General features: G+C 34.1%; 1 protein-coding gene across 3 annotated transcripts in view; it reads right to left on the bottom strand.

The window, feature by feature from the left end:
- Positions 1 to 3,022: 3,022 nt before the first annotated feature.
- Positions 3,023 to 21,894, bottom strand: part of LOC106475902 (G protein-activated inward rectifier potassium channel 3-like) — a 54,460-nt gene continuing 35,588 nt past the window's right edge. For all 3 annotated transcript variants that reach the window (XM_022381070.1, XM_022381071.1, XM_022381077.1), the window contains one exon: positions 3,023 to 4,727. In XM_022381070.1, coding sequence (XP_022236778.1) covers positions 3,043 to 4,404 — 1,362 coding nt within the window. In that variant the 5' untranslated portion in view covers positions 4,405 to 4,727 and the 3' untranslated portion in view covers positions 3,023 to 3,042. The remainder of the gene's footprint in view (positions 4,728 to 21,894) is intronic.

The raw sequence follows: 21,894 nt of genomic DNA on the forward strand, positions 1-21,894 counted from the left end.
AAAACTCATTGAATTAATTGATTATTGTAACTTTAATAATATTACTGTTACTGTAATATTGTATTAAAATGTGACAAGAATCAAAATTTACTGTTTTAACACGGTTAGCGTTCGAAACATTCTTGGTCCCTGAAAATATGTTTCTACATATCACGATATTTATATGTGACGACAACATAATTAGAACTTGTGTTACACGATCTTTTCCAAGTTTCTGGAACACAAGTATGAGTTTAAACAAATAATCGTTTTTAAGCTGTTCCATGTCGCTCAGTAAAGAACAAGAGTTGAGCCGAAAGTGGATTTAATCACAACTTTTAAATGTTTTAGTTCTTTGTATGATTAGAAACGTTAAACTTTATGTCCGAGCTGCAGATGAATAGAGAAAAAAACACTTTACTTATTTTCAGGATAATTACATGAAATGTGAAAATGTAGGTAGAGAAAATAAAGAGGGTCAATTTAGTGAACTACTTGCTACTACGTCTGTGCAAAATGGTTTTAGATAATTTTAAACAGCATTTTCGCTCACTGAACGATGGTCAAAACAACACTTACTAAACACTCTCATTCCAATTGTGTTACCTTCTGTAACACCCAAATAGCAATGAGAGATAAGTGCACAAACATATCATACAATAAATTGTTAACACCATGTAATATTAATTATTATTTTTCTTGAATTAAGAATTCTTCTCACTCAGAAAAACTCGCGGACTGATTCGCTTGTCAACTTAGAGGAACATTTCAGTTCAGGTCATTCAGTTAATTAAAGAAGTACACATTATAACTAACTATGCATGCCGGCTAACACAAAAGACCAGTAACACATTTTATGTATAATAACAAGTTCCAGAAAGTGAACCCATTATAGCTGCAAAATGAAATTCATTAATATTCTCCAGGCATTATTATAAAATCTGGAATTTATATAACTTCTAATTCTGTGTTCAGTAATCCAGTTATTAGAAGATATCGATAATATGTACATTTTTAAAAACAGTTATGCCTTAAATAAACACGTAAACATTACTTAATAGAGAGTAAAATCTTATAAACTAAGATCTTTTACACTCAACCATAACTCAAAGTATTTCTCTTCCTGTAATATCTTTCAAATGACCTGTTGTTAGCTGAAGACTAAAACTTTACTTACCTGCTTTAAGTTGACTAAATAAGGTTTCGTTACTTTTCAAATTCTTTTTTCTTTTACTTCTTCATTGATGCCACATAGCTTTTTAAAAGTTTAAATGCAAATGACCTAATGTAACAAGTTTCTACTTTATAACTGCCAAAAACAAATTCCCATTTTACGCCCATGATTCACAAATATTTAAGCTACTGCAAAAATTTTTGATAGAATTGTAAAGGACATCCTGTTTGGGATTATATTTTATTGTTTGATTTAACGTTATTTTTACAATATCCGATTCAAAATAACTAGAAAACGATGTAGAATGCTACTAATAGGAACATGTCTTGGTAGGTAGATAATTATATCCCTTATCACTTCCTTCTCATATCCTTCGCGGATACCGCTCATTGGTCGTTTTGAAGCAGGTTTACTCAACATAACTACTTTATCACAGAAGACAAGAAGACGTACAAGATACCAAAAACAGAAATGATCCTATTTGCTTAAGGTGTTAACGAACAAGATTCAAACATTTAATCTTCATTGCTTATAAATATTTTTGTTTTACTAACTAATAAACAGCAGTAAAAAGTATTGTTCATTTGGGAAGCAAACAAATATCGAGCAGTTAATATTCCAATGTTGACGATTACTTCTTTTGTTCACGTTTAAATTGATAAACATCAAACGTTATTTCTCTCACATTGATTTGATATCTAATTTCAAATGAAACTTCATTGTATCTGGTTTGAATATATTTGTTCTTTCTTGAATACTGTACGCATAAAAACATCTTAGTAGCAGTATTTACATCTCACTAATCTGTCCACACAAGTCTTGTTTTTGGTTGGAACCTGGAAAATGTAATCATAAATTAAACACAACTAAACAATAAATATATTCATTGATTTCACTGAACTAAAAGTGAAGTTGAATCAATATGATAAATACTATCATTACTATGATATTGATAACTATGTTAAAATGCATTAAATGATACTAATTTGAACTTTCCCCAATAGGAAAGAGTAAAACTAATTTATATAACTAAAATACAAATAAAGTCATGACTTTTCGCACAGATCTATAATTATATTTAAATGATACTAATTTGAACTTTCCCCAATAGGAAAGAGTAAAACTAATTTATATAACTAAAATACAAATAAAGTCATGACTTTTCGCACAGATCTATAATTATATTTCTAATATGATTGTCCTTTGTGCAGAGATGAATTATTTATTCAATATCTAGGGATCAGCTTGTTGGATGAAAAAAATCCACTCTTCTAAATGGCTTTCCTCGTCAAACTCATAGTTTAGAATGGTCCTTTGTTTTGTTATACAATTCAAAATAACCAACACGTCGATTTTGTAGATACTTTATTCAAAAGTATATGTATATTACTGATCCCAAATTGTGTTTCTGCTGCTCAGCAAGTATTCTTAAACAGCAGTAGTTTTGAAAAATTGATCAACTTTTGGTTCCTTAAAATTATGATTACGTAGGAAATATATAACCAAGTACTTCAAACGCTTTCCTTAGATCTTAAGTATACACTATGTGTGTTCTATCCGTTGAGATTCGGTTATTGTTTTCGCTGGCAAGAAATAAAAAGCGACAAAAATATATTTTATGTAAAGTAACTGAAGAGTTGAAACGTAAAATATAAATTCCTTATCAGCGTTAGCAAAACAATTAAATATAAAAGCAAGTAGTCTTGATAAATGAAACCTATTTCATAAAAATGCATTCCAAAAATGAAAAATTATCAAAACAATCTCTCATGTTATAAACGGCTAAAAAAACCGCCAAAACGAATATTGGTATAGCAGAAAGTTACATCACTATTAATTTAGGGTAATTAATAATAATAATGCTTATCCAGAAATTCTTGAATTCAGCATTATTCGGTGGAGTTAATGGATCGACTTTCTATAATGTCAAAAACGGGTTTACGGAGTGAGCCTGTGGTTTTCATTTGATCTCTTGTCTTGTTATGGTTTTCGTACCTTTCACAATCCATGCTGAAAGACCTCTGAAATTCGTAGAACTGCTTAGCGCTGCACAGTGGGGTTTCCGTTTCATAGGTATTGTTAAATTTTCCGTAGTCGACCAAAAAGTCACCAGTTTCCTTACAGTAGGATATTACTTGTTCGAAACGATGGCCCCATACAATCTCCTGAGAAAGATAAGAGGACCTGGCTTGGAAGGACTGACCGGTTGACTCAGTAGTCCCTTCTAAAATAGCTATTAGTTCGAATTTGTCCTTTAGAATAAGTTCTTCAGCTGACATGGTGTATAGTGGACTATGCTGATTAATCTCGTGGATGACCACTACTGGCCACGACAGAAAAAAACTGTTACTGGCACTGTCGTGACGAATATCTAACTGGGAGTGATAATAAGGGATAACTTCACCCTCTGTTGTCGTTTTTCTGTTTATTAAGTGCAGACTGATTTGAGCACCAATCACGGGCGACTTTCGCATGTTACCGACACGGAACATAAGGCAAAGTTTACCATCACGAAGACAGACAATGGCATTCTGGCTGAACATGAGAGTTTGTTGACGTTTCTTTGGACGAGAAAACTTGGCAAAAACCATGCCTACAATAAAACATTGAATCATAACTCCAGTGATAGACTGAAGACACAAAACAAAGACGGCTTCAGGACACTCTTCATTGACATATCGGGAACCATAACCTATGGTATGTTGAGTTTCCAATGAAAACAGGAACGCTGACGTAAAAGACTTTATATTATGAACGCAAGGCTCCCAATTGGTATCATTCATATGGAGAAAGTCCCCGTGAGAATAGTTGATTAGCCACCAGATAATGGCAAAAAATAACCACGTAATAATGAACCCCATTGAAAATACCAACAAGTTCCATCTCCACTGTATGTCAACTAACGTTATGAAAAGATCCTGAAGATAACGCTGTCGTCTCTTTGCTACGTTTTTAGCGATGACATTGGCGGATCCATTTTTCAATATCAGTCTCTTTCTGTGGCGGCCTGGTAATATCTTCGACTGTTTATTTTTGGATAAAAGTCGTCCGTTAACACTTGCAAGTCCTGCGCATTTGTTCGAAGACAGACTTTTAGCACATCCTTCGGTCCTGGCTATGTTTTCAAAATCTCCTGATGAATAGGGCGTCAATCTTTGAGCCTCGTTAATATTCTGTTCGGTTTCTTCGTTTTTATCACAAATAGGAAGTTCGCTTAAAACTTCACCTTGTTCTATATCTGCGAATTTCATCGTTACCCTGAGGAATGTAGTCTGATAATCTTGTATGAAGGTTCAACGTAAAGTTAGTTTACACTTTATGTTTTATAACTAAGGCACAAAGCAGTTACCCATAAAATGTGAGCCAGCAACTCGAGTTTATTTCAGGCTCTCATTGCTATTAACATTTATTATTGGTCCAGATAGAGGACTTTGGAACTTACGAAGATCCTTTTCAGACCAAACTTCTATAGGAACTATACTTAATTAACACTCTCTTCTTCCGATAAATATCAGTGAAGTACATACATTCTTCCAGATGTCTAATCGTCTATGACTGCGGCACCACAAACTACCTACCAAAGAAAAGGGAAATAAAATATTATTCAATGAACACAGGATATCTGTGTGCTGTGTGCCTTCGACCGCTTCAAGTTATCGTTTTTTTTTATTTATTTATTTTGTTACATAAAGTATATATGTAGAGAGAGAGAGAGAGTTTTATCGCAATATTTTGTCGGGTCGGAAAGTTATTTTTCGCTACTCACCCTTCACTTCGCTGATTAGGGTGTTGCTAAAGGTTAGGTTTGGGTGTTTTTCCGCGCCCCTTGCTGTCCCATGCGCTCTGGTGTACTTTTCTACTTCCACGAGGAAAAGCGAACGTTCCATTATTCGAAATGTCATGTCATTTGATTGAACATAGTTTCACAATTTTGTTCTACGAATGTTTCTTCGGGAAGTTTCTTTATTACATACTTCTAGCCATAAAAACTCATTTGAATAAAATGTATTTGATTTCTTTGTATTACATATAGTTTAAGTTCCCATAATATGTACATGTCTCACTGTATACTGTAAAAACAAATTTAGTGATCGGGTTACTTTGTTTGAATTTTTTTGGGGTGTTTTTCCGCGGCCCTTGCTGTCCCATGCGCTCTGGTGTACTTTTCCACTTCCATGAGGAATAACGAAGGTTCTATTATTCGAAATGTCATGTCATTTGATTGAACATAGTTTAAAAATTTTGTTCTACGAATTTTTCTTCGGGAAGTTTCTTTATTACATACTTTTAGCCATGAAAACTCATATAGTTTAAGTTCCCATAATATGTACATGTCTCACTGTATACTGTAAAAACAAATTTAGTGATCGGGTTACTTTGTTTGAATTTTTTTTAATATAATCATGATAATCCAACCAAATAATTTTTTTACACAGACAAAACTAAATGTTTGGTCTCTGGAAATCTAGACGTGATAGAAAACTTTCAATTAGATTTTTTTTAGATTCCGGTTGATAGAAGCCATAAACTTTACGATATATTTTGTAAGAAACAGAACAAAAAATTAAAATTTTAAACCAGTGTCAGTATAATGGCGGTCATTCCAACACTGTTTTTGGTCGATGCGGATACAATCCATCACAGAGTGAGGACATCCAGAAGCCACCGGTCATCATATTGTAATCCTTATAACAAGCAGCATAAGGAAAACAAAGACATTTTTATATATTTTAAATCTATCGGTGGTAAGTATTGCATTTTCTGTAAAATTCATTCATATTATTCCAATTCCAAAGATTCTTAGTTTAGTTTCAGCTGTGGTTTTTCGTTTGGCCCAAGCTTCTAACTATGGGCCAATTTAGACCTTAACATTTTAAAGAAGGAAACATGCATACACTTTTTCTAATGTTACCTTTGTCATATTTCACTATACAAGTCTATATAATTCAATATATGGATTAGTCGTTACATGCTATGCAGCCGTATTAGCTATAACATTACGATTAGTAATAGATCTAACATTTACTATATGTATAGTAACTGTTTCCATAGTTCGGGTTTTCGATACATTATATGGGTAAAATTGGGTTATTAAAGGGAGCCTCAATAATTATCGACAAGACATTTATTTTAGTAAGGTGTCATGAAAGAGTAGTAGGTTTAAAACAATCTAACAATCATAGGCTCATTTATGGATATCAAACTTTCAAAATTTTGATTTTTTTCAGTAAGTGGCATTGTTTGAAGCTACTACTCTCTTCTATCAATGATATTTTACTAAAATAAATATTTTGACGATTATTGGTGAGACATAGTCGTAAAACACAGTTCTGTTAGAGGCTAAATTAACCGAAATTAATTTGTAATAGTGTTTTATTTAATTATCAATCTGATGTACGTTCTAGTACTTTATTTAAGCTTATACGATGAGTCCACTAAAGTCCATCTGGTATTTTCATGTGCACCGATTTTTTTTTAATTCAACAGGTAGGAACAGCAGGATAACAATCGGTTTCGATGGCAAAAAAATTTTGGGGGTGAATTTGGATCCTCTAATATCGACCGAGTTTGAGGCAAAGAAGAGACTGGACACAATATACAACACAATGTTTGTTTGTTTGTTTTGTAATTAAGCACAAAGCTACACAATGGGCTATCTGTGCTCTGCCCACCACGGGTATTGAAACCCGGATTCTAGCGTTGTAAGTCCGCAGCCATACCGCTGTACCACTGGGGGACTACAACATAATGAAATAATTTTGATTTCAAACAAATAGATAAGTGTATATTTAGTGAGTATATTTAAAGCAGATCAATATCTGTTAAAATCTCTCATATCACGTTACAGACTGAAAAAACATAATTATACAATAAAATCAACAATATAATTCTTCTCAAACCGCAGGCAGTACCCATCTGAATAATAGTCACAGTCACTACAAAATAAGGAATTTTATTTCCTTTGAGTACCACCTGACCTACCAGTGGAAAAGATCATTATCTATTTCGATAGAATACACTCCACTTTACACGAATGCTTCCTACTAGAAAATGTATGTGACATTTCAGATGAATGACCAAGTTTATAAGGTAACTGAGGTGAAAGAAACTTAATTAGTCTTCTGATAGATATTCTATATTAATGCTGCATGCTCTATATTGACTTGTTGAAATTTCAAGTATAACTAAACACACAAACACGTGATACTGCACTGCATTTTGCCAGAAGCTCATCAAGTTTTATATCTCAAGTGCTGAAAGAAGAAAGACTTTTCAAGTGTCAGATTAAAAAAAAACACATACATTATTTTCAGCACTATTAACATTTCAACATGTTCAAATAATAAAACAAAGTGTTTCTAGTTGTATTAACGTATTTATCCATTTACACACATGAACATTTTAAATAATTAACAAATGTGTCAATTATAACACTAGTATTGATGCTTTTAACATTTCAACGTTAATATAGTGTTATCAGTAAGTGTTAATACCAGTGTTAAATGATTAACATTAACTATATATATATGTTTTTATATGTATGTGTATTGTGTGTATAACCTTCCTTCTAGCTGTTATATGATTGATGATTTTGGGGGTACACTCATAGGGAGGGTAACAGAGCATTGTCATGCAGGTGCTATTCTCTTACATGTGACTAGTAACTACTGATTAAAGCAAGCTACATCAACACTAGAAATCAACTCGGTAAAGAGTAGAGCTAAGTAAATTATAGTATTCTTATTTATAAAGATTATAATGCACTTTTTCATCAGATGCGATACCATCTCTGTTAACGATGTTTTAGAGGTAGATTCACTGTATTTTATACAGGACTTAATTCCGTGAAACGAGTTTCGTTGCTATGCCATTCTACATTTATTCTTTTCCAGTGAAGTGAAAGACAAAACAAAAAACAATGTTTTCGAGCTGATAAGCCAATAGAACATAAACCCACATAGGAAACTATAAAAGTAAACATTCTATTCCCGAATGCGTTGTCACGAACCTGCAGCTTCTTCACCCGGAATTCTCACACGTATAAATAACAAGATGTATATTTCCCAGAACTTCAGGAGATTAGTAGTTTCATGTAAAAAATTGGAGATCTGTGATATCACTCCCCAGCGAAGGCGGTTTTCATCTACTAATTTTTGGTCAGGACATTATTTTTTATTCAGCACGATGTTGCTGAAACATTGCTTTGTTTGTTCAACTTTGGCTAAAACTACTCGAGAACCATCTGCGCTAGTCGTCCATAATTTTCAATAATAGGCTAGATGGAAGGAAACTAGTCAACACCTCTTATCACCAACACTTTACTCTTTACCAACAAATAATGGAATTGACTGTCACATTATAACGCCCCCATGGTTGAAAGGGCGAGCATATTACGTGACAGGATTCGAACCAATGACCCGCAGTTTGCAAGTCGTGTGTCCTAACCACCAGAACATGCCACAATCACTTTATAACTAAAAACTTTATAACATTCTACTATCCTTTCACAACTAAATAAAGCGTTAACACTATTAAGCTTAAACTTAACTTTCAATTGAATTTTCGTATAAAATATTTCCGTTAAACAAAACGACGTTAGTCGCACGGCTCTATTTTTACTTTTCTTATATCGAACTCTCCGAAACTGTTTCGATGTTACCTCACATGTTATTCCTGGGTATGGACTAGAGTACACATACGACACGATGTCGATATACTGCGAACAACTTTTATTTCGCTTCGCTTCCGTTTACCTTTACCTGTGATATCGTTAAAAGTTTGTTTAAGAATACATTTTCACAGCAAGTTGTTTGCTTGTTGATTCTATTTGAATTTTTATTATTAGTAAAGGATGAATAAACCTGTTCAGTAAAAGATGGAGTTTCCTTATCAGGTAAGACATAAGCGCAAATGTTTAGACTGAGACAATAACAAAAATATTGATTACGATGTAAACGAAAAAAAAAAAAAAGACACAAAAGTAAGATTCCAAAAAGGAACATGATTGGTGACGAAAAAACTATTTAATAGATTCAGAGTTTGAAATGAAAATGGGCTAGATAACATGGGCGTCAGCAGGGGGGCAAGGTAGCATTTGCCCCCCCCCCGGAAAATGAAAAACAGTTCTTTCTTTATTCATTCAGCATATGTATATGAATTATTTATTCACTTCGCAATTTCAAACTACTTTGTCCCTCCCCCTGGAAAAATCTCTGCGGACGCCCATTCAATATAAATGTACAAGTGCGCGAATAAAAGAAATAAAAGAATATATATTAGAATTTGGACTTGATATTTAATATAAAATTTTAGATTTAGACAAATAATATAGCACAAGGATATTAGCGAAAAGCTGCACAGAGGCTTCTTGCGCCAGCCTTCGCTAATTTGGAACCGATATACTTGATAGAAGGCAGCTATACAATAGCACCCACCGCCAACACTTGATCTACTATTTCGAAATAGTACGAATTGGATGTCAATCTCATAACGCACCCAAGGCTCCCCAAGTGCGGAGCGCGACGTTTTTTGCAACAAAGAGACAAATCGTGGACCCTTGAATACTCATTCCTGGACACTAACTACTAACACCACACTCAAAGTTAAAAGAGAAACGTTTGTTGATTTTAATAATGATAACATATATTTCATTTATTCTCTAAACACAGAACCCTAATATAACATCATGATAATGATACTGGTGCGACAAACACACCAGGATACCATATGTTTGTAATAAGATTAGAAATTGTAAATCTGCTCGAGTTTGGAATGATAGGCGTTCTCTTAAGCTCAGTTTGGAACCAGATTTTTTTTTTAAAAAAGAATGTAAATCTGTTTGTAAACTCAGCCAGCAGTATTTTAAGCTTATTACTGTATCTGATGGCATTACTAAATATGCAGTTAAAAGTGGTATTCCCTGTGGTTCGAGCATTTTAAAATGGCAGAATTTGTACACAGGTCGATGCTATTAGATTTAAATACATTAGGCGTATGGCGACGTACAAATGAGTAATGGTTTTTACTTGTTTATTTACGTTTTGGGTCGAAGAAAACTTTCCTTTAAAACTACTTTTCTGTGGATGTGAACTATCTATATACAATGTTTCACATATCAACTGAAACCAAATTAAGTAAAACAATGCGTCAAATTAATGGTATATATTAAAAAAAAAAAGTCCGAAATGTGGAATCTGTAGTAATAAGAAGTCAGAACATCAGATCATTGTCTTCTGCTAAGAACGATCGCTGTTTGTCACATCACTTTCCTCAGCATTTCATAGACAACTGTGGTCTAAAATAATGATGGTGGTTGTCCACTGGGTCATTCAATAAATAACTCTTCTCAGTCCAATACTTCCAAAATATGTTCATAATAAATCTATCCGATACTCACAATATACATCTGTCTTACTAGCAGATATAGTCGGTTTCACAACACAGTTGTTCATCAATAACATCTAGCTGATGTTCACGACACATCCTTATCCATCCAAAACATTCGGTTGACGCTCATCCATTGAGAACATCTAACTGATATTCTAACTATATCCTTCTTTAAACATACCGTTCTCCGGTGAGTTAGCGATACGTTTAAGGCCTTAAAATGCTCACATCCGGGGTTTAATTCCTCGCGGTGGACAGAGCGTAGATAGCTTATCGTGTAACTCTGCGCCAAAACTAACTAAATATGATAAGTTCTTATTTTTTTTTTCAGTTCAAACCTTAGCTAGCTTGTCCGTTTGAAAAACAATCGGAAGACTTGATATTATAAAAACTAGTTTCGACACATTCGTGCGTCCCCTACAGTCTAAAGTTGTCTTCTTGCAGGAAAAACTGGTCATCAACTTTATGTTGACCACGAAGGTGTTGAAAGTCTCTCACGTTCGCTTCAAAGTTCAAACTAAAACAGCATTTTGATCAACTGTATTCGAAGTTTATGGGGTCACATAGGTTGAAAAGTTTTCCTGAAATAGCACAACTAACATTCCACCTATTATTTCTCTTAGGGATGAATACTTATTAAATATAGTTTGTTTATTATTGTTTAACACAAAGCTACGCAATGGGGTAGCTGTGCTGTGTCCACCACGGGTGTGGAAACCCGTTTTATAGCGTGACAAGCCTCCAGGCTTATTACTGGTAAGTAAATGGGACAGCGGTAAGTCTACGAAATTACAATGCTATAATCCGGGGCTCGATTCCCCACGGTGGAAACAGCAGAAAGCTCAGTGTAGCTGTGCTCTAAACCAAACTTGCCGCTGGTTGGCGTATTGAATACAAAACCAGTGACAGCTCTGTGGTTAATATTATTAGATATGCAGTTAACAGTGACATTCTACATGCATGTTTAAAGTAACAGAATTTTACCTTCCGTTAGTTTAAGTTAGTATTATACATAGTTGAAATATAAACTACATAACAATTCTGTATATAGTATGACATTACCATATTAGTTTAGTTATATTATCTAATGATGATTACTGCCTTTGCCATTTTACCGACCATTGTTTTGTTAAATATTATTTTTATTGAGCTTTATACTTTCTTTTTCGGCTTTTACAGAAGGTTTAACATTATTTATTACTTCCTGTAATCATCTCTGTGTTTCTTACAAGGGATAGTTAAAGTAAGAATGATTAAATTTGTTACACACCACATATTTTTGAATGTTGTTTCCTTTTATTACATTTAACATTGTTACATTTCATGGGCAGTTCAGAAATGACATTAATGTTTTGTATCTTCATAAACATCATTGTATTGATTGTACTATTGGAAAACTACCGTTAGAAATTCGACACAGTTGAAACGGCAACAGGTGTCAGTTATCGATGTCACTCTCCTGTAGGGGCGGTTTAACGAGTTTTCTTTGGTCACTATATATATTTAGTACTAGCCTCAAACGCCTAAGCTATCCGAACCGCGAGAGATATACACATTACGACCAAAAATGTCGTTAACAGCGAGAGGACTCAACTGTTGAAACAGTGCATTCTAATTTTTACAAGTAGAAACGGGTGTATTTAATTGTTTACTCTGATCGGAAATAAATATTAATTAACAATCAATATTTCAACTATTGATATGCTGAAATCAAGTAAACAGTACTCCGCTTATTCGTTCTATTACAATTACACAAACAACACTCATTTGTTTTACGAACATAATACAAAAATAACTCAACTATCCACTTACTGACATAACACACCATCAAATTGCTCTCATGAAATAGTACAAGCAAAATTTTTCAAATGAATTCCACTTGTACTGAACAAACACAAATAATGTTCCACCTGTGATATTCAGAGCCACTGATAACCGACAGGTAAGTAGAAATGTATCCAAAAAATGTTATACAGGTAATAAATGAAACACGGATATCAAAGGAAAGAAACCACACAAGTTAACAATTAAAACAATTTTATTCACATAAATTGTGCAATTCATAACTACTGGACAGATCATAGATTTGCTCTGACTTTGATTGCTTGCTGCGGTTGAGAGGAGGCTTTTCTAAAACATGTCCCATACAAAAAAAAGAAAATTCCGAGTTACCGCCTAAATTTAGACAAATATTAAAGGAGAAGTAAAGCGCGCATTCCAAAATTCAATGATGACATTCAGCGTTCGCGCGTTTTGTTTCTAATTGCACTTTTTGTGATCGTTCACTTCCGATGTTACTTCAACGTTGGTTCAACACATTGAACGGCAAGCGTAGAGATTGAAAAATTCAATATGCAGATTCTGTGAAAAAGTAACAATTGTGTTAGGCGACTTCCAGTTTACTGTAAACGTGGATTCAGAAAACTTTTTTCTTTTGCCTGACATCAATATTGGAAATATCAACAAAGAGTTACAAATGAACAGTCAGCGTTGAACCATCTGTGGCGTCATGGTAGTTCCAACACCGATTAGTATCGTTATACCCTGGAATGCACCCTATATAAGAATCCAGCTTTACACCGCCTATTCCTAACAAAATCAACCGGGGAGAAAATCCATAACTCGTACCACATTGTACAAGTATCTGAACCACCCCTTCATATTTACTTGCCTCTCGTACTGTAAGTCAGACACAAGGCCCTAGTGCAAAAGGATTAGCATACGTTTAGTATCTTCTGGCATTCAGTTAACAAGAATACTTGAATACAACAGAATGCAATATATTCTAAACAAGTTATGGAAGCGTGATATCCGTTGCTAAAATAACACAGAAAATATTCCAACTATTAATTCTACTGAAATAACCCAAACAACAGTATAATTTTGACTTTAATGTGCTGCTCCTAGCTGTTTTTACAGTAGGACGGCATGTCAGCTTCTATACAGAGGCTTTTACTGGTCGGAATATTTGAAAGAACACAAACAATACCCCATTTCTTCATTCGACTAAAACAACATAAACAATAACGTAATTTCGACTTTAATGGGCTGCTTCTAGATATTTCTTATAGTAGGACAGCATGTCAGCTTTTATATTGAGGCCTTTTTCTGGTTGGAGTCTTTGAAAGAACACAAACGATGTCCCCATCTATTCGTTCCGCTAAAACAACAAACAATAGCATAGTACCTGGCAGGGCCAGGTGGCTAGGACACTCGACTCGCAGTCTCAAGGTTGCAGGTTCGAATTTCTGTCCCACCAAACATGCTCGCCCTTTCAGCCGTGGGAGCGTTATAATGTACGGTCAATTTCACTCTTCGTTGGTAAAAGAGTAGCCCAAGAAATGGTGATGACTAGCTGCTTTCCCTCTAGCTTTTCACTGTTGTATTAGGGACGGCTAGCGCAGATAGACATCCTGTACCTTTGCGCGAAATTCAAAACAAACCAAACCACATTTTGCAACACCAAGGAGGACCAGAGAAAGAAAACACACTCAACATCAGAAGTTAAATATTATTCTGAAAAGATAGATTTTGACAAAAAAATCACATTTTCATTATTTCAGATGACTGTAAAAAATTGACCTAAATAGTTTCAGACGACAGATCTTTTCATAATTCTTTATTCTTCATAATCATGAAGGCGCTAAAATACAAAACAACAAACAAAGTGGCCTTGTACGTATGCGGTAGTGATAAATTAAGAGAAGAATAAAAAGAGAAACGAGGGAGAATCTGACATTGCCAATACAAAAATATACAATTAAAATTCATTATATACAGACAGGCCAATTACGAAACACCTTTTGACCTTTATATTGAAGAAAAGATAGTGTAGAGGTTTATTCCAAGCTAAGCGGTTTAATTAAAAGACAGTTTATTTTCGTTACTAAAGTAGCGTGAGATTCATGACCTTGAAAAATAGCGAAGTATGTAGAAGTAACGTTTTTTTTTTTTTTAACTTTGAGTTTTAATGTTTTGTGTCCTTTAATTTTACTACCCATCCATTTTAAACAACGACAAAAGAACAACAACGTACACGTGACCTTCTTAGATCAATAGTATTTGTTTATATATATATATATATATATATATATATGTCTGTGTGGTGCTGCATATCGTAATTCACACTCATTATTCAAATACTGGCATGATTTCAAATATTTTTATTGTTTAGCTTTTGAACCAGTTCCGTACTTGCTCTGTTAATCTACCAATCAGTCTTGGAATTTTGATAGCCGTTCCCATAACTGATAAGAAATTAGAGCGCTCTGTTCAGCAAGGGGAATCGAACCCCGCATTTTATCATTGTTAAGTCCTCAAGCTTATCACTGAGCCACAGTGATTCTGCAATTCGGTTTGTGTTGGTTGTTCGAGAGATGGACAAACATCATCTGCAATTCGGTTTGTGTTGGCTGTTCGAGAGATGGACAAACGTCATCTGGAATTCGGTTTGTGTTGGCTGTTCGACAGATGGACAAACGTCATCTGGAATTCGGTTTGTGTTGGCTGTTCGACAGATGGACAAACTCATCTGGAATTCGGTTTGTGTTGGCTGTTCGACAGATGGACAAACATCATCTGGAATTCGGTTTGTGTTGGCTGTTCGAGAGATGGACAAACATCATCTGGAATTCGGTTTGTGTTGGCTGTTCGAGAGATGGACAAACATCATCTGGAATTCGGTTTGTGTTGGCTGTTCGAGAGATGGACAAACATCATCTGGAATTCGGTTTTTGTTGGCTGTTCGAATGATGGACAATGCAGGGATAAGGTCTCGTGCTGTTTTATGAAGGGAAACATCCAGTATTCAGTGAAAATTCTTTAATTTCTCAACATTTCACCTTACAGCTTTATCAATAGTTAGACACTACATAACACAAGCCCAGCCTTAACAGAACACTTCTGTTTTGTAGAGTGTCTAACTATTAATAAATCAGTAAGGTGAAACGTTGAGAAATTAAAGAATTTTCACTGGGTACTGGCTATTTCTCTTCGTAAAATATCTTTACACTCCGGTGTACACTAAGTTCCCTGAATTCTTTTGAATCTCGTGCTGTGTTTATTGACAGAGTGGGAAAATCTCCATACTTCTCCAACACTTTCCCTTAAGTATTGCGATACAGTATTCTGCCATAATAATTAAGATTTTTCCATAATAAGTGTTAGGAAATAAAATTAAATGTTCATAACGTCTTCCGCGTATTTTTTTGAGTTATTACTTAAAAATCTGGAATTTTTCCCCAGTATACAGACAGTATAAATATAAAGTAAATAAGTGTTATTATTCCTAATTAGGTTACTTTCTTTCGTAAATAAATTTGTAAAAACTATAAATATTTGTAAACTTACATGTCTTCTTAACATATGCGTTAAGTACAACCAAGCGAGATCTATCAACAGTAATAACTTAAATTATAATTATGAGATATACGAGTCCCTCTTCCCACAAAAACTGGAAATAACACCAGCAAGCAAGCAAGGAACATTTACTACCTACCAAGTTATCATTGACTACCTCGTCAATTCAATAGACAGTTCATGTCGTAAAAAAGAAACTGGCCCACAAAAAATAAATAAAAATCCGCAAAGTTACTGATATTATTACGAAAGAGCCAGTAGTTACTATAAAAATCGGTAAGGTAGGGAGGGTGACAACATGGTTTGCAGCATCTTGTACTGTAAGAAAGTTTGGCTTGAGGGGGGAAATGTGTGTGCTACTTGATATATATTATTAATCCTGTTTTCTGTTGTTCAAAATCAGTATGAGTCACTGCAGTGATAATGAGAGTGCTAGGCCTAATGTTATGAATAATTTGTAAGTTGTCACAAAATCTAGGACACTACTGAAGTTTAAGTTAGTTTCGAAACGTGAGAGGCGAAAGAAAACATGCTGGCCAATATTACCACACTTCCTCAATTTCTCTCATACACTCACCGTACATCCTGCAAATAGTGTAGCAGGCGTTATATTGACTGGTGTTATCGTGTAAGTTGCTGATATCCATATTCAAGCGTGTTATAAAATAACTTACTCAATATTCTGTGTGTATTTATAAAATGTACGTATTTAAAATCACTGCCATTTACACTCTTAAAGTGCTACATAATAACTTTCTTAAATTAACAAATCATGATACGTAGTGACACTATAAAATTCATGTATTTTAATTCGAAACCTCTAAACTTTAGCCAATTGAAATCGGTGAATGATAAATATTATCAACAAAATTTATTCTATGGTACATTAATCCGAGGCACGTCAAGTATTCATGAACGACTTTTTCTAATCCTAAGTTTCTAACTTATTCATAAACTGTTCGCTACCGGTGAAGTTCATATATTGTATCATAACGAGCACTCGCTGCAGAGAATAAACCAAATGAGTAGGGTGAGATTTATCATTTTCTAAATTAAATACTTTAGGAACCTCAACAGTAGTTAGTAAGTTTTATTCCAATACTGTATATCTTTTTATGCAGATTTTTTATTTTACTCATGTGCTATAAGGAACCCTCTAACCCACATGGCCGTGGACTCATAAGCAGTTTAGTGAATCGATAGTTTAGAAAAATGTATTCAAATTGTGGATGATCGTATGCTAAGCTTTTCTGAAATGATGCAAATAAAGATTATCTCGGACCTTAAATAATAATTACGAAAAACTGGTTCTCACTCAGTAAGCTACCTTTACTGAAGCACCACTATTACCACTTTTAGGTGAACATCTTCATTTTCATGAGACAGACGACAAAAAAAAAAAAAAGAGAGGGTGTTGAGATTTTTCTAGCACAGAAATATGTTGTACTAGAGCACACAAAAGACCACTACGTACTGCGTATCTGACGTACAAATCAGCACATGATAACGGATATGAGAAAATTTACTATGTGTAGAGCTACAATACAATGTCAATGTTGAAGAACAATGTGTTCCCACAGTCAACACTAAACTTCCTCAGACACAAAAAAAGTGTGAGGCGAGTTTTCAATATTCGATTAATATTTGTATAAGAGATTCTCTAAAAGCTATACAATGGCTACCTGTGCATAGCTGTTCCTAATTTTGAACTAGTAGACTAGAGGAAAGGTAGTTGGATCAACAGCACCCACCGCCAACTATTGGGCTATACTAATCGAATAGCGAGATTTGACCGTCAACTAATCTATAGGAATCTACACCATCCAAATGCGGAACACGGTGATTTTTGTTGTTATTATTATTATTATTATTGTTGGGAATGGTTCATTGTCTTTCGTATTAACGGAACTCGAACCCCGAATCCTGGGATTCACAGTCCGGACACACTAACTACTGAATTTGAACAACTTCTATAATACTTTTGTACCTGCTGCAATAGCACAGAATAAATAGATACTTAAGATTTTCTATTGATCAAAATGCGAACATAAAGTTACAACTCGTTAAAATAGGAGGACTTCATAATCACATCCAAATAATTTCAAAACACAGTCATTAAAAATCATTGATCTCTTGCATACTAACCAACAACAAAGAAAAGTCTAAGTTCACACCCTTCCCTCCTACCCTTGAAGCAACACAGTAACGTCATCAATACTTAGTACTCCAAGGTTTCCGAATAAATGTTCAGAGTGAAACACACAGAGTAACACCAAACAGGACCACGTAACTTTCGTATATTTTCTTTTAAAAGTGTTCTTTAACATGAGCTCTGTCGCAATACACTTTGAACTACTGACTACATAGCATACAGAATTGAAATTCCAATGTCTGTCACTGGTTATGTGCGTGTAATCTTTGCAGTTGTTGTGTGGTCCAGGTGTTTTACGTTGAAGTCTAAATAAGTGTCAGTCAGATTCTTAGGCGTACATAGGAATGTTAAACGTCACGAATATCAAGCCACTTTTAATAATAGTTGATCCAATTGGCAAGAGGTGTAGCAAATAAAAGTATTTTTCTGAACTAGAAGAATTACATAGTTTACGTCCAGAGTACCTGAAGATGAACTTTGGTTCTGGTTTCTTTTCACTATTTTCGATATTGTGTTTTCAATAAATATGGTAATAAGTAAATGTCAACAACGTTAGTTGTGGCTTATGTTTGAATAATATATTAAAAGCTTAAAGTTTTTAAAAAGGTTTCGCTTTAAGTCGTACAATAACATTACAAGTATATTTATTGATAGTATTTAGTACGGTAAAACTTAGCCCTAACTAAACTAAAGTAAAAAACGTAAAGGCGTAACTAATGTTAGGCCTAAGACAAGTGAACTTGTAGATTTCGGTGTCCGCGATTAGAATTTTCTATTATTATAGAAATCCCGTATTTAAAGAAGTACTGTTGCAGTAAAGATACTAATTTGCTCCCAAATGTTTTGCGGATCACTGCTAGTACTAAGATATTAGGCAATGTTACATGAATAAATTAATCCTACAGGTTTATTTTTTGTAACAAAACCTGACTTACCACTGAACCAATAGACACTAATCGTACGGGTTTCTTGTTTCTAGCGCTACCTACATTGTGTTTATCGCGGGGAATCGAACCCCATATTTTAGCGTTATCAACCCTCAAGTTTACCGCTGAGCCACCACGGAACTAATCGTATGGGGTTATTTGTTTGTTGTTATGCGCATACCTACAGAAGGGGCTATCTACGCTGTACCTAACGCGGGTATACAAGCCCTCAGACTTACTGCTGAATTTCCAGAGAGCTATCGTACAGGAGAATAAAACCTGAAATTTAAGACTTTAAACATTAGTCAGCACATCCACAACTGATAGTGTACATTATATTGTTTCAGGAAACATTTTAAAGGTAATAATATATATATATATATATATATATATTTTACATTAATTGAAAATAATATCACGAGTATTCTACGGGACTCTTGTACTTAAAAAATTGACATTTGCAACTGAAAAATAATAGTAATACAAAACTTTTAAAAACATTACAATATTTTTAATATATGGTACTTAAGTTATACTTGGCTTGTTCTGGCACACACTACGAGTCAAGATCGTTTTCAGTAAGTAACATATACGTGTTACAATGCAAGTGTGGAAACTTAAGTTCATTTAAAGAAACGAGCACTAAATCTAACAGCACATACATTACAGTGGATGTAGGCTGATTTATTACTACTGTATTTTTGTGGAATCTGGAGGGTAAATTTCATTTTTAATTTTCATAACACTAGTCAATACTGAACAATACTTTTCAAAATTTATTATTCTCTTATTATAGGTTTGGGACTTATTGTTGATGGAATGTCAATACTTATCACTCCTAGCGTCATGGTTGCTATAAACCTATTTTATTTTTATTAGTTCTTCGTTGTTTTTGTTTCGCACACTTATCTGCAAATGATCAATCGTAACTTTAGATGAGCGCTTGTTTTTCACATTTATTTTCGTTTACTTCTAATTTTAATTTACATGCAAGACTTGCGAACAAAGATTGAATCTGATAAGCTATGCATCTCCACCAGCTACCTTTCTTACTAGGGCTGACCGAACCTCACGATATATTATTGGGATTACGGCCGAAGTTATCGTTAACGTGGAGGGTATCCAACAGCTGACAAAATACGTTATAATATTTATACATACAAACGAAAAAAAAAGTTTAATTAGCTAAACTGATGACAAGGCTCACGTTTAGCTTCATTCATTCTTACGTACATAGCTTACTCTGACCATGGCGATTTTTGTTTTAGGCCTAACTTCTGAAATGTCTTAAATATTACCCAAGGTAAGATATCGTTTCTACATTCTGCTTCATTTAGATATTAAAACTAACATAGATGTTTTGTGTGTGTATATATTACGCACGAACACACACACACTTAATATATATAAAGACGAAATGTGTGTTTGTTTGCACACTAAGTCCTCCGAGTCTATTGGGCCAATCTCAAGCAAAATTTTTATTTAAACACTACGAACTATGGAGAATGTCCTAAGGTTGTCAAAATTGAACTTAACTCCATTTCTATATTGCAAAGCCTGATGGTAAATTACTCCCAACCTATTCAGTCAATCTCAAACAATCTTGGCAGGTTGACGTTTTAGACAATGTTAATTCTCTAAAGGGTTTCAAGGTTAAAGAATGAAAGTTGCTGGATTGTTTCTGAAACAACCATTCTTTTCCCACGGTCAATGAGGGTGTTCAAGTGTGTGACCATCTCAAAATCTTTATCTGTTGGTAGATGGAAAGCAAACTGCAAATGTTGTTTATGAAGAAACTATGTTATAATTTTAAAGGTTTTGAGATAAAGTTCAAGTTATTACTTTGAAATATATGATTTCTGTTAAACTTACATTGTTATAATTAAGTTTAAACACTCTCCATCAGTTGACAGGTATTTCAGGTTGTAAATAATAATCACCAAAAAATCGTTAATTACAATTACTCTTTTAATTTAATTCTCGTTTTGCGGACTATATATAAATTCTCATTTCCTTCTTAATTTTAAATTAATTCTTTTTTAATATCTTTTAATGAACAGGTAAGTATATTGAATATATAATGTGAAAATTATGCACATTTCATTCTGATTGAAATTCCTTCCATAATATGCCAATTTGATTCTTTCTTATGGAGAGAGAAAACATGAGCGTATATGAAATTGATACTTTCAAAAGTGATTAACGGAAAATAGGCAGAATCGAAACCGAAGTACAAGGAGCCTTAAATATTATAAATATTTACTCCATATTAGTAAAATGGAGCCTTTTTAAAATATATAAAACAGAACAAACTAACACAAGCAACACAACGTCGAGGCGGAAAAAAGAGCGTTTGGCAGCAACACAAGGTCGAGACGGAAAAGGAAAGTTTTAGAGCAGCACATGTTTGAGTCGGTTTGTTTTAAAGTAAAATTACAAAATAGGTTATCCAAGTTCTGTCCACCAACTCTTGAACTACTCTAATCAAATAGTGAGGTTTGCCCGTCGCTCTTATAAGACACCCACAGCACCAAAACGCGAAGCGTAATTTTGCGGTAAAAGAATGCGAACTGTCATCCCTTGGATTCACAGTTTGGTAGGCTAACCAGTTGGCCACGCCAGGCCTTGGATAATAACAACCTGAAAATAGATTAATGAAAGAGACGGTGTACTAATATTATAGGAGATACGTGACAACTAAGTGTATCCTTCTTTAAAAAGGAGGTGGGAAATGACTAACAATTTATACTAAAGATACATGTGTATTTTCTCCAGTGGATCAGGATACTGGCAAATATATTGAGGACTACTATGTTGTCCATAATGGATTAAAGGTCTCAAATTATCATTAAAAAAATGAAGTTTGTTTTCCAGAGATAACAAAAACAGTACGGTTACAGGTGGTAGTACAAGCGAGT

Source organism: Limulus polyphemus, unplaced genomic scaffold, assembly GCF_000517525.1.
Source record: "Limulus polyphemus unplaced genomic scaffold, Limulus_polyphemus-2.1.2 Scaffold150, whole genome shotgun sequence".
Taxonomy (NCBI): Eukaryota; Metazoa; Arthropoda; class Merostomata; order Xiphosura; family Limulidae; genus Limulus; species Limulus polyphemus.